The 17,153-nt window shown below is 52.4% G+C and overlaps 1 protein-coding gene across 1 annotated transcript; it reads right to left on the bottom strand.

Moving 5' to 3' along the window:
• Nucleotides 1-386: 386 nt before the first annotated feature.
• Nucleotides 387-1,373, bottom strand: LOC309603970 (olfactory receptor 14A16-like; the record flags this gene model as incomplete). Its single annotated transcript, XM_082338841.1, has 1 exon — nucleotides 387-1,373. One exon carries the CDS (start codon nucleotides 1,371-1,373, stop codon nucleotides 387-389), a length of 987 nt encoding a protein of 328 aa, XP_082194967.1.
• Between the last annotated feature and the right edge of the window lie 15,780 nt (nucleotides 1,374-17,153).

Below are 17,153 nucleotides of genomic sequence, written 5' to 3'. Positions count from 1 at the left end.
GGCAATGATGTCCTGTTGCTGTCCTTGGCCATGGCTCCAGGAAAGCAGTAGCCCCAACGCGCAGGCAGTAGAGGGATAGTGCCCACCAGGGCTGGTCCTCCGTGAGGCAGCTGGGCATTTGCCTCCTGAACCCCTCCTGCAGGCTGTTCCCCCAGCTCCAGAGGAGATGTGGAGAGATGGGAGCTGAGACAAATAATTTTCTACTGGTTTCTTTGAGTTTATCTAAACGGGGAGCCCGGATCCATATGTACATGAGGACTTTGGGTCAAAAAAAGGCAGGTAGGAGGCCAAGAATAATATTATCACAGGTATAAACAAAAAAAAAAAAAAAAACCAACCCCCCAAATATCCCACAAAGGAAAAATAAAGACACATATGAAGAAAAGTTAGTCCAGGCAATTCCTGTGATATCGTGGGAACCCGAGTGGGACAATGGGCACCTTAATATGAAGTAGCTTGTAATCAAATAGTTTCCACACTGCATCCTTCATTTCCTTGTTCCTCATGCTGTAGATGAGGGTGTTCACTGCTGGAGGCACCATCGATGACAGAACTGCCACCACCAGATCCAGCGATGGGGAGGAGATGGAGGGGGGCTTCAGGTAGGCCAACATGACAGTGCTGATAAGCAGGGAGACCACGGCCAGGTGAGGGAGGCACGTGGAAAAGGCTTTGTGGCATCCCTGCTCAGAGGGGATCCTCAGCACAGCCCTGAAGATCCGCACATAGGACAGCACAATGAAAACAAAACACACAGAAGCTAACAAAGAAATTAAAATAAGAAGCCCAGCTTCCCTGAGGTAGGAGTGTGAGCAGGAGAGGTTGAGAATGTGGGGGATTTCACAGAAGAACTGGTCCACAGCATTGCCCTGGCAGAGGGGTAGTGAAAATGTATTGGCAGTGTGCAGCACAGCACTGAGAAATGCACTGCCCCAGGCAGCTGCTGCCATGTGGACGCAAGCTCTGCTGCCCAGGAGGGTCCCGTAGTGCAGGGGTTTGCAGATGGCAACGTAGCGGTCATAGGACATGACAGTGAGAAGGGCACACTCTGCTCCAAGGAAGAAGAAAAGCAGAAAGACTTGGGCAGCACATCCTGAGTAGGAGATGTCCCTGGTGTTCCAGAGGGAATTGGCCATGGCTTTGGGGACAGTGGTAGAGATGGAACCCAGGTCAAGGAGGGAGAGGTTGAGGAGGAAGAAGTACATGGGGGTGTGGAGGCAGTGGTCACAGGCTACAGCAGTGATGATGAGTCCGTTGCCCAGGAGGGCAGCCAGGTAGATGCCCAGGAAGAGCCAGAAGTGCAAGAGCTGCAGCTCCCGTGTGTCCGTGAATGCCACGAGGAGGAACCGGGTGATGGAGCTGCTGTTGGACATTTGCTGTCTATGGGCATGGGGCACTGTCCAAGGAGGAAAAGACAGTGACAATTTAGGGGAGACTTCTCTGAGCAATATCAAAGCCATTTTCCATAGACCCTCCCTCTGCTACACTCACCCTTTTCCTTTTCTAGGAGACCTTCCTTCAGCTCCATGGCTGGAGCCCTGGTTGATGTTGGCTGAATGTGCCATGAGGAGCAGGGCCTCTGCCCGCTGGCTGCCGAGAGGTCAGCCCTGCTCTGCAGCAGTGGGTTCATGCGAAGAGTGGGGGCAGGGGCCAGTCCTGGTGTTCGACCTTCTCTCATGAAACTGCTCCTAGTGCAGAAGGGGTGTCAGCATCTGCACTCCCAGTGATGAGGAACTGAGGTGGCAGAAGGCAGGTTGAGAGGTTTGGGGTTTTTCATATCTCCTCCTCCCTTTGCACCCAGGGGAGTGTTCTTGGATGTCAGAAAGCCTCAGCATTTGTGCTGCACTCAGGGAGAACAGAGGGAGTCCTGCGAGGCAAGAGGAGCGCCTGTGGCTTAGTGCAGAGTGAGGGGAGCTGGTCTGTCTTTCTGTCTTCCTCCCAGCTGCCCTGGGCTTGCAGCTTTCTGAGGTGGAGGGTGATCACACTCCCATATTACCTTGAAAAGCCACCAAGCACTGCTGTGAGCAGAGGGATCTACCTCACACCACTAAATGTCTCACCCTTTCCTAAGGTCTCAGCACCCCACTTCTAGCCCGGGACACACATGGCTCATTTCACAAACCCAACAGCATCTTCTCTGTTGTAGCATCTCTGATCTTCTCCATGGTGCCTTCAGATAACACAAAGGTGCTATAGGCCAGGTTTGCATCTTGGAAGGAAGGTCACAGCTTGGAAGGAATCCTCAAGGAGATGGCCAAGTGTCCTAATGATGGCATTTGCATGAGGGAGATTCAGCTCATTCCCCAGCCCCACAGACTGCATTGCCCACAGCCACACAGGTTGGATGAAAGCTGGGACATGTGTTCCCATGGACACAGCTGCATGTAAGGCCCCACAAGATCAGTGTGTGACTCTGCAGCTGAAAATCCCATCCCCAGAGAGCCTGGCAGCAAGAACAAGGTAACAATAGCAATAACACAGACCAGTGGAGAAACAAGGGAAAACACAGTGAGGATCTGGCTGAGAGAGGCCAGGGCAGAGGCATTGGGGCACTCAGGACAGCATTCCCCTTCCCCAGCTGTGCACGCCACCTCCCAGACACCATCATTGCCGCGCAGCTGCTCTCAGCCCCTGTGCTCTGCAGAGGGAACTGGGCCCGTGGCTGCAGAGCTGCACCATGGCTCTGCTGGAGCTCTGGCTGCAGAGGAGGTGGTTCACGGCTTGGAGCCCCCAGCCCAGAGCGCAGAGGCTGTGGTGGGTGGGAGAGGAGGCAAGGGGGCTTGCTCAGAGGAAGGGGTCTGCACTGGAGAGGATCATAGAGAGGTTTCTGTGTTCTTCCTCCTACAGTGCTTCTGGTTTTAGTTTCCTCTCATTCCCTCAGCATATCCCTGCTGCCTTGAGATTTTCGTCCTGGGAGGTGTTTCCCTGTTCCATGTCTTTTCCCTGTCAGCACTCACAGACCCCATCCCAACCTCTGTGCACTCACCTTGGACCTCCAAAAACCTGCCTGTTTGCAGGGCACTGGCTGGGTGTATGTTCCTGTTTGCTCATGGAAAAAAGGACAGGTCACTAACACCAATGTGTCCAGCAGAGGTGATTCTGGTGCTGTCCATAGGCAGAGGAGTGGCTGAAAACACATCAGGAGACTCCTGGAAGACCTACTGATCACTCAAAATTACAGTTCAGCAGTCTCAGTGACTTGTCAAAATTAAGAACTCCTTTATCATTTGTCCCCTGCCATTCCCCAAGAGTAGGAAATTAAAATGCAGACTCAGGAAAATTCCTTATCTTTGGAATTCTTGTCTTGCTCTTCTTGAAACCTCCTCTTGGAAATATTCTGGAAGTGAGCTGAAGTCTGAGCAGCCCTGACCCACACAGCATCCTCTTAACAGCAGAAGGACCCTGCCTTGCTGGGGGGTCACTCTTTCCACCCACAGCTTCTCCCTGCAGCTCAGTGGGGAGCTCCCCAGGCAGGCTGAGTGCTGACCCTGGCAGGTGGCAGAGTCCCTGCCCACAGCCCCTGAGGTGCAGGGACCCTGCCCTGAAGGACAGCCCTGGGCACCCCTGGCAGCACACTCACCTTCACACCCCTGCAGCCATCCCCTGGGAGAAGGCAGCCGTCATACCCTGTCCCTCTGATGGTGCAGCAGGGAGTCCCTGCTCTGGAGTATGTCCTCCTCCTCTACACTAGAGAAACCCTGAGTGTTTTCCTTACAGATCCTGTAATATGTAGGATGTGCCAGCTTTAGGAGACCCCTCAAGGAAATGCAGCTGCATTGCCCTGCAGCCAGAGACTTAGTGTGTCAAAGGCTGTGAAGATTTCTCCCCCTGTGACCTCTCGGCATCCTCCCACTCCAGGCTCCCTTTAACCTCTCTGCCTTGCTCCTCTCCCCTCGCTGCCTGCAGGCAGTGCCCTCAGCCCTGCTGCCCTTTGCAGAGGAGCTGCTCCTGGGCGGAGCTGTCTCTCTGCAGGGCTGCCCACTTGCCAGGAGCTCCCTCCATCCCAGGAGCCCAGCCCAGCTCAGCAGCAGAGGCCCAGCCCAAGGCACCACTTTCTCTGCCCCTCTGGGCTCCCTCCAGGTGTCCCTGGGGCTGCAGGGGAACCTGCTGTGAAACAGGCTGAAGGCATCACTCATCTTCCCTCCCTCAGCTGCAGGGAGACACTTCTTTCCACCAGGTTCATTTCTCCCATCTGAAGAAGAGTTAGGTCCAAGAATCACCTTATCATTGTCCCATCTTTAGGCAGGACACCCAGGCAAGGACAGGGAATGATCTCATTTACCATTGCTGAGGGAAGGGATTCAGCCCCCATTCCATGTCTGTAGTCCTCAGCTCCCCCCATGCACAGCACAAACCCACAGGAGGTGGATTCTTCTTGCCTCAGTTCAGGTGTGCACACAATACACACCTGCATGTGAGCTCCTTGGCTCAGCTCCCATGCTAATAATGGAGATGGAGGCCAGGCCTGAGGTGTTCAGATGCAAAGACCTGGTGACCCCTGAAGTACCAGTGGTGCTCCAAGGTACATGGAACCAGCTGCAAGCTCTCGTGGAGCAATGCTGAGAGACAGGGCAGCATCTGGGGACGTCTTCTTGGAGGCTGGTGGGGAATCTTTGGCCAAATGAAATGACATCAGATGCCCCCTTTTAGGACAATAGAACCTGTCTCTATTTGTTATGTTCTGGGCAGCCTATGCAGGGATTCATCTGCTGAAATGGAGTCATGTACCATAGGCAGAGCTAAGTTTCCCTCTGTCTTTTCATCAGCCAGGTTTACTAGATCTCCATTGACTCTAATGATGGTGGCGTCAAGAACATTCTCATGTTGCCTGATCAAATTCAGAGCAGTTATTCCGTGTAATGCCAATTCCAGGCCCGTAATGTCATGGGAGGTGCCAAGGCTCTCACACGCAGCTATAGGCATTTGGCAGGGACAGCGATGGTCCTGTATAGGAAAGCCATCCCCATTCAGAGTGAGTGTGTGTCAGACACCTGGCAGCATCGCAGGCAGATTCGGTGCCTTGGTGCAAGGAACTGATTGCCAGCTCTGCAGAGTGGCAAGGCCTGTCCCTTCTCTATCCAGTGGATGTAGGGCAGTCCATGACTAGGAGGAACATCACACCGTGGTCTCCATGCTGTGGTTTTCTGAGGTTTTGCCAATGGCTTTGAGTACCCCATAACCTGAGCATCTTCTTCCAAAGCCCTGCTAATGCTCTTCAATCACCCAAGATGTCCCAGCCCACAGACTCACTTGAATCCTCTCTTTATCGCCATATCTCAGCACTGAACTGCACATCCTCCTTCTCCTGCTGCCTCAGAATCAAAAGTCAACCTGTTTCACCTCAGCCCAAGAGGCTTATCCATCCTTCAGGCTCATGGATGTTTCCTGAGGTCCAGGCAAGTGTGGGGAGTGAAGAAGGGACTGAGAGCAAGGTGAGGTCATGGGACATCTCTCACAGGACATCTCAAGAAAAGGTACGCTTCTCTGGACAAAATGCTGAGGTGTTCCCAGGAATCTCAGGAGGCATGGCACACCGATTCCTGGGTTCAGGGAGCTGGTCCAATACCTCGTCTCCATTGCTGCAATGGTGACATTGATGCCTGGCTCATGTGCAGACTGCGTACAGGGATGCTGACATTCACTGAGCAACCTGCTTGGACCTCAGAGCTGGCCCTGCTTGGAACAAAAGGTAGGACTAGAGACCTCCTGCGTACAGAACAATTCCACCCTGAATTGTCCCAGGAGCCAGTGCTGGAGAGACCCTCACTTCCAGCTGAATCCTTTCTCCTGGGGCACACTGCAAGCCACAAGTGCGTGGAACAGATGGTGGGAAAAGGGACTACTGGGGGTGTCCGGTCCAGGCTCCCACCAAAGGGTGGGGAACCACCAAATGCGGGTCAGGTCGGCTGTGACTTTGCAGAGCTGAAAGCTGAAAACCTCCAAAGATGGAGACCACAGAGAGGCTCTGTGTGTCCTGCTGCAGTGCAGCATCACCCTCCTAGTCAGTTTTTCCCGAGGCCCAGTCTGAAGCCCCCAGGAAGACACTTCTTTGCTGATGGCTCCCGTTTTGCCTAATGAAATCCAAGGACCACCAGAGCCTTTCCCACAGAGCTGCTGCCCAGCCACACAGCCGCTGACCTCTGTCATTGCCCGGGATTAGTGCACCTCAAGGCAGGACTTCAAATTTGTCTTTATAGGAAATCACGATGTTACATTTTGCCCATCCCTCTGGCCTATCTTTGTCCTTTGCAGTGGCAGGTCTGCTCTCCTCAATATGATGTCTTCTACAAATGTTATGAAAAAACACCTTCTCATCCCCTCCAGGTCATTAAACACATTGTAAACAGGACAGGTGGCAGGACAGACCCCTGCAGGACCCTACTAGCTAGGTGCCTCCAGGCAGAGTACCAGACACAGATAAAGGCCTTCTGAGCCCAACAATCTGTCTGCTTATTTACCCATCTCCACACCCACCCAGGCAGACCAGAATATCCTAACTTGGGCACAAGAATATTGGCGGGGGGTGATGTTGAGAACTTCACTGACTTCCAGGTGAAAAGACAACCACTGCTTTCCCTGGGTCCAGCAGTAATGTCCTTTCATCACAGAAAGCAAAGGGGATGGCGAGAGACAAGCAGCCCTGGGAAAATCCAGTCCGTTCTCTTTCAGACACCCAGAAATGGGATCCAAGTGAACACAATCTGGGGCACAGCCTTCCACTCCTCTGTGCATCATTTGGGCATTTTGGAAAGGTGCCTGCAACGTTTGCATTTTCCCCATTGTCAGGGAGTTTGCACAGAGTCCATGGACTTTGAAGATGCTGGAGAGTGGCTTGGCTGTGCCATTGGCCTGCTCACTCAGCTCCCTGGGATGCTGCCCCTCCTGTCCCATAGACTGGGAAGCATTTGCTCAAGTGATCCCTGACTTGATTTCCCATCTGCTGCTGGTTGAACTCCTCCAGAGTCCTGCCCTGAGTCACAAAGGCCTGGGAGACCTTGCTGGGGAAGACTGAGGCAAAGAGGACACCGAGAATCTCACATCTATCTACACCTGCTCTTACTCAGCAGTGGCCACACAGGATCTTTGTTTTTCCTTTAACTGTTCCTGAAGCAGTAAACACTCCTTATGCTGCCTTCAATTGCCTTTCAAGTTTAGACTGAGTTTCCATCTGGACCCTTGTGGAGCTTGGAGGATGCTGTCCTTGAAGAGCAGCTGTCCTGAGCTCTGCCACCATGTCACAGCTCAGTCTGCTCAGGAACAGCTCCAGCTCCTCCTGCCTGTGCCCCTGGCTGAGGGCACTGCTGCACATTTGCACTGAAGCACTGCAGCTGTGCAACCAGGCAAGCTCTGACTTGCTGTAAGGAACCCTGGTACCAAGTGTCCAAGACCCCGTGGGTGCAAAAGCAGAGACATGGCAAGGGCAAAATAGAGCTGCATGTCTTCCTAGCCCCAGGTCTAAAGACCCAGCATGAAATGCCTATTTCATTGAACTGAGGATAAGTCCCCATCTTGAAGAAATTAGATCTTTCCTTGTCACCTTCCTGGGTGTCCTGCCTAATGATGGGACCAAAAAAGGGGATTCTCATGCCCAAGTCCTTTCCTGATAGGGGAAATGACACTGCTAGAAGTAAGTGTCTCTCTCTGCAGCTGAGGGAGGGAAGATGAGTGATGCCTTCAGCCTGTTTCACAGCAGGTTCCCCTGCAGCCCCAGGGACACCTGGAGGGAGCCCAGAGGGGCAGAGAAAGTGGTGCCTTGGGCTGGGCCTCTGCTGCTGAGCTGGGCTGGGCTCCTGGGATGGAGGGAGCTCCTGGCAAGTGGGCAGCCCTGCAGAGAGACAGCTCTGCCCAGGAGCAGCTCCTCTGCAAAGCGTAGCAGGGCTGAGGGCACTGCCTGCATGTGCTGAGAGGAGAGGAGTGAGGCAGAAAGACTGTAAAGGCAGCCTGGAGTGGGAGGAGGGTGAGAGCTCATTGCATGGGAGAGATCTTCACAGCCCTCTACATGGTAAGTCCCTGGCTGCAGGACAGTGTAACTGGTGTTCTTGGAGGGATCTCCAAAAGCTGCTACATCCCACAGCCTGTAGGATTTTCAGGAGGACTTTCACAATTTCTCTAAAGTAGTGGAGGAGGACATGCTGCAGAAGAGGACCTCCCTGTGCTCCATCAGAAGGATAGGGTCTGATGGGTCCCTTCTTCTGGGGTTTTGAAGATCAGTGCACACTTGTGGGTGCTCAGGGCTCTTGTTCAGAGCAGGGTCCCTGCATGCCAGGGGGCTGTGTGTTGGGACAGGGACTCTGCTGTCTGACTGGGTCAGCACTCAGCCTGCCCAGGGAGTTTTCCATGGCACTGTGGGGAAAAGATGTGTGGAAGGAGGGACCCCAGGCAGGGCAGGATCATTCTGCTGTCCAGAGGGTGCAGTGTGGTTCAGGGCTGCTCAGACTTCTACATCAGCCAGAGGACATTTGCAGAGATTAGTTGTAAAGATGAATGTCAAGATAAGGGATTACCTGAAAGGGAAGAAATCTCTGCTTTGAGTGGTGTTCTCTTGGTTGGCTGGGTGGGCAGCGGGAGATGGGAATTTATTTCTCTGCTCTGGAGTAGGCAATGAGACCCCAGTTCTCAGTAGGAGTTCTCCGAGCTGCTCCTTCACCCCTGCACACACAGAGATGCCCCTGGGCAGTGCCCTGCTGCCAGGAGGTGCCTGCAGGGCAGAGCTGAGCACACAGCGGGTGGGATGGGCTCTGTGAGCATGGAGAGGGAGGAGATGTGGGCACAGACGAACAGGTTGTGGCCAAGAAGAGCTCCAGGCAGCAGAGCCATGGGCAGGAAGGAAGAGAGACCTGCTCCCAGCAATGCTGTGGGAGGAGGGATTCAGGCATCTCCCTGCCATGCCCTGCAGTGCAGATGCTTCCCTGGAGCAACCCCCTGGTCTCCTCACTCACACAGCAGAGCATCTGTCCTTAATGTCATGGGGACTTGGCCATGAGTTGCCTTCCCAGCAGCCTGACCACCAAAGAGAGTTAAAACTCAAGGGTCTCTGTCTGTCTCCCTCTCCTGCCTCCCTTGGCAGGGCTCCTTTGGCATGTTCTCCTCTTCTCCCTGCCACCCTTGTTCTCACTGTTACACTCAGTGGTGTGTGGGGGTGAGGATTCAAATGCAGCTCAGACACCAATGCTGCATGTGCTGTCATGCACATATGGCCATGGAGGAAAAGCATCCAGGTCACACCCTGTTCACCTGTGGGGCTCTGGGTACTGCAGTGTGTGCAGCTGGCACCCTCCCTTCAGGACATAACAAATGTAGGACAGTTGACTCTGTCCTTGGGAGGTCCTGCTGGGCTGCACGCTGCCCTCCCATAGGGCACAGTTCTCCCAGGGCATCGCTATGTTTTGCAGGAGCCCCATGGAGAAGATACCTTGGTGCTAAGGCCATTGAGATGCTGGTGGGTGGCTGCATGTGGGCAGCTGTAATGAGCCCTCTGTGTCCCTGGCTGGGAGGGTAGAGCTGAGATCCTCCTCAGGTGTGATGAGATTGGGTGAGGGGTTTGGAGAATTGCACTTGGAAACTGGATTCCTCTGCTCCCAGCAGTGGCCTCTTTCTTTTTGGGGGGAACACCCAAGTGCGATAGTCCTCCAGGTGGAAGAGCTGCCAGCACAGGGCAGCTGAGAGCAGGGCTGATGGACAGAGCGGCTGTCCTCACTCTGCACTAAGGGACAGTCCCTGTGCCCAATCTCAGCACCCACAAGGTTTCCCTTGCAGTGCAGCAGAAATGCCAGGCATTGCTGCATTCAAACCACTCCTCAGCTGTGCTGGGGCAACTAGAACAGAAGGCACAACCCAAACTCCCCACAGCTCTGCTCTGCAGTCAGGTGAACTGGGCGTGACAATGCTGAAAAGCTCTTTGATATCAGTATTGGATTTAATCTGAGAGCACCCTGAGTTCCTGTTTCCTTATTGCTGTAGGGCAGGACTGACCCCTTTAGATCCCCCAGCAGAGCCTGCTGCTCCCTGTGGCACCTGCCAGCACCAACCAGAGCTCACCAAAGGTCTTCTGGAGAAAGGTCTTCTGGAGAAGTGAAAGGCAGTTGGAGGGGTTTCTATAAGAAATTGAATAGATTTTCCTGAAAGCAGTCTGCCCTAACTTCTCCCTTCCTTTACCTCCTTGAACAGATCCCCATGCCCAGAGGGACAAAATGTCCAATGGCAGCTCCATCACCCACTTCCTCCTCCTGGCCTTCGCAGACACACGGGAGCTGCAGCTCTTGCACTTCTGGCTCTTCCTGGGCATTTACCTGGCTGCCCTCCTGGGCAACGGCCTCATCATCACTGCTGTATTCTGCGACCACCGCCTCCACACCCCCATGTACTTCTTCCTCCTCAACCTTTCTTTTCTTGACCTGGGCACCATCTCCACCGCTCTCCCCAAAGCCATGGCCGATTCCCTCTGGGACACCAGGGGCATTCCGTACTCTGGATGTGCTGCTCAGCTCTTTCTGTTTGTCTTTTTGATGTCAGCAGAATTGCATCTTCTCACTGTCATGGCCTACGACTGCTACATTGCCATCTGCAAACCCCTGCACTACAGGACCCTCCTGGGCAGCAGAGCTTGTGTCCACATGGCAGCATCTGCCTGGGGCACTGCGTGTCTCTATTCTCTCCTGCACACAGCCAATACATTTTCATTACCCCTCTGCCAAGGCAATGCTGTGGACCAGTTCTTCTGTGAAATCCCCCAGATCCTCAAGCTCTCCTGCTCACACTCCTACCTCAGGGAAGCTGGGCTTATTGTTGTTAGTGTCTTTCTGATCTTTGTTTTGTTTTCATTGTGCCGTCCTATGTGCAGATCTTCAGGGCCATGGTGAGGGTCCCCTCACAGCAGGGACGCCACAAAGCCTTTTCCACGTGCCTCCCTCACCTGGCTGTGGTCTCTGTGGTTTTGATCACTGCCATGTTTGCCTACCTGAAGCCCCCCTCTATCTCCTCCCCATTTCCGGATCTGTTGGTGGCAGTTCTGTACTCATTGGTGCCTCCAGCAGTGAACCCCCTCATCTACGGCAAGAGGAACCAGGAGCTGAAGGAGTCCATCAGGAAAGTTATTTTCGGGGTGGTTCTCAATAGTGGTAAATTTTCCATCACTCGTCAAGAATGACTCCCACTGTGCCCCATTGCAGGCCTGTCCTTTGTTACCTGTTTTATCATTTTTTATCTTTATCCGTATTGTTCTTAGTTGTTATTTTTCTCCTAAATAAATGTCTGAATCCATCTTGCTTCTCTTGAGGAATGAACCTGCTCTATCTAACCTGGAGCTGATGGAAAAGTATGTCTTTCTCTCAGACAGAGCTGACACTTTCATAGCATTTCTGCAATAAAATGGGATCACCCCAGTGCACTGACTGAGGCAGGGACTCTTCTTTCAAAGAGAACCAAGGAATTTCACCCCAAAAGGGCCTGTTTCTCCTTAGAATTGGAAGAGACAAGCTCGTGGTCCCATTAGTAGCTGTTAGAGAGCAAGGGTTGGAATTTGGACTCACCCCCTGGTGTGTGGTGACCATGGAGATGGTGACTGGTCAGTGAGGTACATACCCAGGGCTTTCTCAGATATGACAGTGCAGAGGAAATTCTCCAGAGAGGTAATGTGGAGAGCCTTGGGGTTCTACAGATACAGCGTGTGCCTGGGGTAAGCAGTGACTGAAGCCCCACTAAGTGAGAGATCACCCAAGGTGGAGTCACTCAAATGGAAAGTGCTAAATGCCGGTATCTGCAAGTAAAGAAAGGTGAACATACCCAACCATCAACAGACCAGCTCCAACAGGGAACAGCACCTTTACAGCCACCACACCAGCAACAGAACACACACAACCATGGACAACACAACTGTCCCCATCCTGGTCCCTTCTCTGCTCTGCTGTGAAGGTCATGAGTGGTCTGGTGGTCCTCTGCAGCACCTACCCACGGGCACACACCCCCACGGTCCCTGCAGTGTGGGCCTGAGTCGTGGGTCTGCCCAGGTGTCCTACTCGGTCTTGGAGCCATTACCCACTTGGCAACTTCAGCCTTGGGTGTCTCCACATCCTGGTGTCCTCTTCTGCCAGCCAGCCCCACTTGGAGTTGGCCAGCAAAGCACGTACGTACATTCTCTCTCTGACACACAGACACATACACACACACATGTGCACACACGCGCGCGCGCACACACACACACACACAATTGAGTATGTTCACACAGCAAATAGCCAGGAGCACAGTTTAATACAAAGGCGGGACACACCATGGAGATCAGGCACAGGGTCTGGATGGATCAGCCCTGAGCAGCCCCTTCCAAACTGCAGCTGGCCCCTTGCATCCCTCTCCTTGCCCCATCCACAGGCTTCTTCCTCCCGGTCCTCCTGGATCCCTCCCTTTCTGTGCCCCAGTCCCCTCCCCAAGTAACAACTGTCACCAATTCCTTTTTCCCCAATGGTCTCAGGTTTGTTCCATTTCTACCATCATTTGGTAGTTGCGATACCATGGCCTAGGTCATCCAAGCCTTCACAATGGCACCACTGATGGCTTCCCCTGGCACTGCTGGCCTTGCAAGACTCGACTGCCCAGAAGCTCCCCAAAGCTCCCCTCCAGTGACCCGTGCAGTTTGGCCTCTTCTCATGTCTCTGCTCTTCAACCACTCGTGAGCCCCAGCTGGGACACATTGTGCTGCCTGTACTGCTAGTCCCTTCTTACACGGGTCTCTGTCACATCCCGCAGTTTCTCATGCCGTGTCCCATAGGTTCCCATTTCAGGTACAGGTGGCATCACCCCAGGGCAGGGCCTGACCAGCAGCTCAGTCATCTGCCTGCAGCCTTCCCATCGGGTGCTTTTGATGACCTCATGATGCCTGCCTGCTCCTGGCCAATCACATTGCTGTCATGAGGTGACCCTCCAGCAACAGCCCAACCACGTTGGTGTTACCCACCTCTGCCCTCCCTGAGCAGCCATCTGTGTCACGCTGGGGTTTGTGAAATGCTTGATGATGTCACAGTACCTGCCTGCCCGCTGCAATTCAGTCAGGCTGCAAAAGAAGTGACCTCAAAATCAGCCTCCCAGCTCCGATGCCTCTCCTGGCATCTCTCTCTCCCTGTGACAGAAGGAACCTCCCAGCCAACCTCCCACGCACTTCCACTTTGCCGCCATCTCCCCCCCCCCAGCAATGTCATTTCTGCTGGGCATGCAGAAACACGCTCGCCCGTAGGGACTGCAGAGCCCTGGTGGGACAGCTGGGTGATGGGAGGGCAGCCATGGAGGGCAAGGTGTGCCGGTTTTGGCTGGGATTGAGTCAATTTTCTTCACAGTAGCTAGTATGGGGCTGTGATTTGGATTTGTGCTGAAAACAGTGTTGATAACACAGGGATGGTTTCGTTATTTCTGAGCAGTCCTTGCGCAGAGCCAAGGCCTTTTCTGCTCCTCACCCCACCCCACCAGCGAGTAGGCTGGGGGTGCAGAAGAAGTTGGGAGGGGACAGAGCTGGGACAGCTGACCCCAGCTGACCAAAGGGGTATCCCATACCATATGATGTCACGCTCAGCAATAAAAGCTGGGGGAAGAAGAAGGAAGGCGGGGACATGCGGAACGATGGCGTTTGTCTTCCCAAGTGACCGTTACGCATGGTGGAGCCTTGCTTTCCTGGGAGAAGCTGAAAGGCCAGCAGCAGGCTCGTGGCTTGGAAGATGATGGTGAGGTTCCTTTTGTCTGGTCAGTTGATAGGCCACAAGAAAGCTGATGTGTTGGGATGGCATTATGACATCAATCGTGTCTGAGCAGCTCATAGACCATGAGGAGGCACATGACCACGAAGGCGAGCATGAGGTCACTTTAGTCTCCAGCCTCTTTGGGTGATTGCCCATCAGCAGACACATGGCTCGGATGTTGACTATAACAACACTTCTGCCTGAGAACCTGATAGCCAGCAGCAGGCACCTGACTTGGGTGTTCCGTTGTACCTGGAGGTTCTGGTTTGTTATGTCCCCATGAAGAAAGGCATGCAGACCCTGTGAAGTATCATCTCAAATGCCATTTCCTAGAGCAAACACTACCCAGAAAGAGTGAGTAAGGCCAACTGCATACAGGGCTGCAGTAGGAGGACTGTGGACACCCAGACAAGGGGGTTATCATGCCCCTCGGCTCAGCACTGGTGTGGCCATATCTGGACTAGGCAGAAGTTGATTTTGAGGCTCTGGACTTGGTTTGCTCCTTGCCTCTTCTTAGGAAACCAGGAGGTGTACAGTTGTCCTACACTTGGCATTGCTCACCTTCACATCCCACTGCCCCCAGGAAGAGTCCTGACCCACACATGAGGGACAGGATCTGCCCTCCCATTGCCTGGGGGTGAGGGTTTGGCCTTGCTGCTTCATAAAAAAGAAAAAAAAGAAGTTTTCTCAGCATCTGAGCTGCCTGCACATTCCCTTTGCCTCCCTGCAATCAGGGCCTCCAATTACCTGCTCTAACGAGTCCCTGGGGAGACTTTGTCAGTAATGGGACTCATTAATACTTCAAGGTACTTTGGGTTTTGCTTTTGAGGTTGACTCTTGGAGAGGTTTGTGCAATCTCTTCTCAGTACCTGAAGTTCAAGGACTCAGCACCAAATATACCATGGGGCTCATTAAAATAAAGACCGACATAATGAGCCATGTGTCTTCCTTTAACTTTCTTCAAGTCTTCAAGACTTGTACAGATAATTGGAGCTCTTTCCTAGCATAGTTATGGGGAAAGATTTCATAGAGCTTCTAATAAACATAAGGTCTTATTTCCAAGGGTGTATTTTATTACTTTTCAGTTTAGAGAAGAGGTGACGGCAGCATTCTCCAATAGATATTGCTGCTGAGTGTCTCCTCAGGAAGTCTGGACTGGTAGGAGAAGCTGTCCCTTGAGCTCTGACAACCTCCCACCTCACCTCCCCAACCCCACCATTTCTCTCCTTGCCCACCTGCGACTTTTCCTTACAGCAGACTTCTCCACTCAACTCTGCAGCTGGATGGTACAGCTCCTTTGCACCATCTCCCCCCTGCTGTCCTTAGAGACCTGGCTGCACACAGGCACAGAAGGGTTTTTGCCATTTGCAAGCAAAGGAAAAGTCAAGCATGGTCAAGTTCCATAAAGAAAACAGACTCTGCAAGCATCTGCTAAGTGCAAGCTGCCTCTAATGAGGTTGCCTTTCTACAAGGGATAATCTTAGGAGAACTATTTCAGGTAGGGAGATACAAAGAAGATAGATACAAACATAATTAAAGAGTTGGCTAAGGAGACAATTAGACTGCTGCAAGACAGGCAAACTTTTAAGTCCCTGATGTCAAAGCTGCAACTGGATGGGTGAGAGGAATCTGAATGAACAAAGAGTAAGGCGAGGAGAAAACTGAAGCATAAGGGAAAGGGCTTTTGTCTAGGCAGTCTGCATCTGAAAAGATGACGTTAGAAAAAGTTCTTCTATCAAGACAGGTGAAAATATATGACAGATAAAAATAAAATTATTTTAGTAAATTAAATTTAAATTTAATTTAAATTTAAATTCAATACACAGTATAACAGACAGAATAGTGGTAATGAAGTTACAGGGGAAGATTGATATTTCTTTGGAATATCCCTTTTGAAAGGTCACAGGATTGGTAGAGGTCTCTTGGGAGTGAGGACAAGCCAATGTTGCAGCCATCGTTGAAAGAGGCCAAAAGTGCAACCCCGGGAAGCCCAGGCTGTACAAGCTCACTTGGGGGAGGAGCGAGCCTTCCCATGAGTGCTCTTCGGTGACATTGCTGGGCACCTCAAAGAGCAGAAGGTGTCCAAATGCAGTCAGCATGGATTAGCCAAGGGTAAATCATGCCTCACCAACCTGATGGCCTTCCTGATGAAGGAACTGCTTTTATGTACGAGGGGAGAACAGTGGATGTCCTTTACCTCCACTCCAGCAAGACTTTTGCATGGTCTCCCTCGATAGCCTCGTACCCACATTGGGCCATTACAGTCTGGATGGGTTGACAAACACATGGGTGAAACACCAGTTGGAGGATGAGGCTGAGAGAGCAGTGAGCTGAGAGAGAAGGGGTCATGCCCTACCTGGAGGCCAGTGGGCCATACTGGGGCATTGTGGGGCAGCACAGGGGCCTCTCCTGAGCCCTGTGCAGTTTAACACCTGTATCCATGACACAGAGGAGGCAAGTGTCACCACGTTTGTCGATGGCACTAAATTGGGAGGACCATTCCTGTGCCCTAGGGATGCCATTCAGGGCAAACCTGACAGGCAGAAGGACTGTCCTGTCAGGAACTTCATGAGATAGATGAAGGACAAAGGCCAGATGTACTGGTTTTGGCTGGGATAGAGTTTAACTTCTTTATAGTAGCTTGTGTGGGGCTATGTTTTGGATTTGTGATGAAAATAGTGCTGAAAACAAACAGATGTTTCAGTTACTGCTGAGCAGTGCTTACACAGTGTCAAGGCCTTTTCTGCTTCTCACTCCACCCCACCAGTTAGTAGGGTGGAGTTGCACAAGAAGTTGGGAGGGGACGCAGTTGGGACAGCTAACCCCAACTGACCAAAGGGATCTTCCAGACCGTATGACATCATGCTCAGCAATAAAACAGGGCTGGGAGGGGAGGCTGGCGGGGGGGGCTCTGACTGAGGACTGGCTACACATCAGTCAGTTGTATTTGACCAACTGTTTTCCTTTGAATCACTTGTTTTTCTTGGGTTTTATTTTCCTCTCGCTTTCCTTTTTTTTTTTCCTCTTTTCCTTACATTTCTTTGTTGTTGTTATTGTTACTGTTATTATTATTATTATTATTTCTTTTTAGTTATTAAACTGGTTAAATCTCAACCCACGAGTTTCTTTCTCGCTTTTACCCTTCCAATTCTTCCCCCATCCCACTGGAGGCAGGGAGTGAGTGAGCAGCTGTGTGGTGATTAGTTGCCAGCTGGGGTTAAATCGGGACACCAGGTCTTGCACCTGGGAGAGCCTAACAGCCTGCAGTTGCAGGGGCTGGGGACTGCCTGGCTGGGGAGCAGCTCTGCGGAAAAGGCCCTAGTGATGGTGGGGGACAGAAGGCAAAACATGACCCAGCAGTGAGACCTGGTAGCAAAGGTGGCCAGCAGTGTCCTAGAACATATAAAGAGGAGCCTTGCCAAAAGAGTGAGTTGA

This window comes from Platalea leucorodia, assembly GCF_965183815.1.
Source record: "Platalea leucorodia genome assembly, contig: HAP1_HAP1_SCAFFOLD_279, whole genome shotgun sequence".
In the NCBI taxonomy this organism is placed as follows: Eukaryota; Metazoa; Chordata; class Aves; order Pelecaniformes; family Threskiornithidae; genus Platalea; species Platalea leucorodia.
Note: the sequence above shows the minus strand (reverse complement) of the source record. Positions and strands in the feature narration are given on the sequence as shown.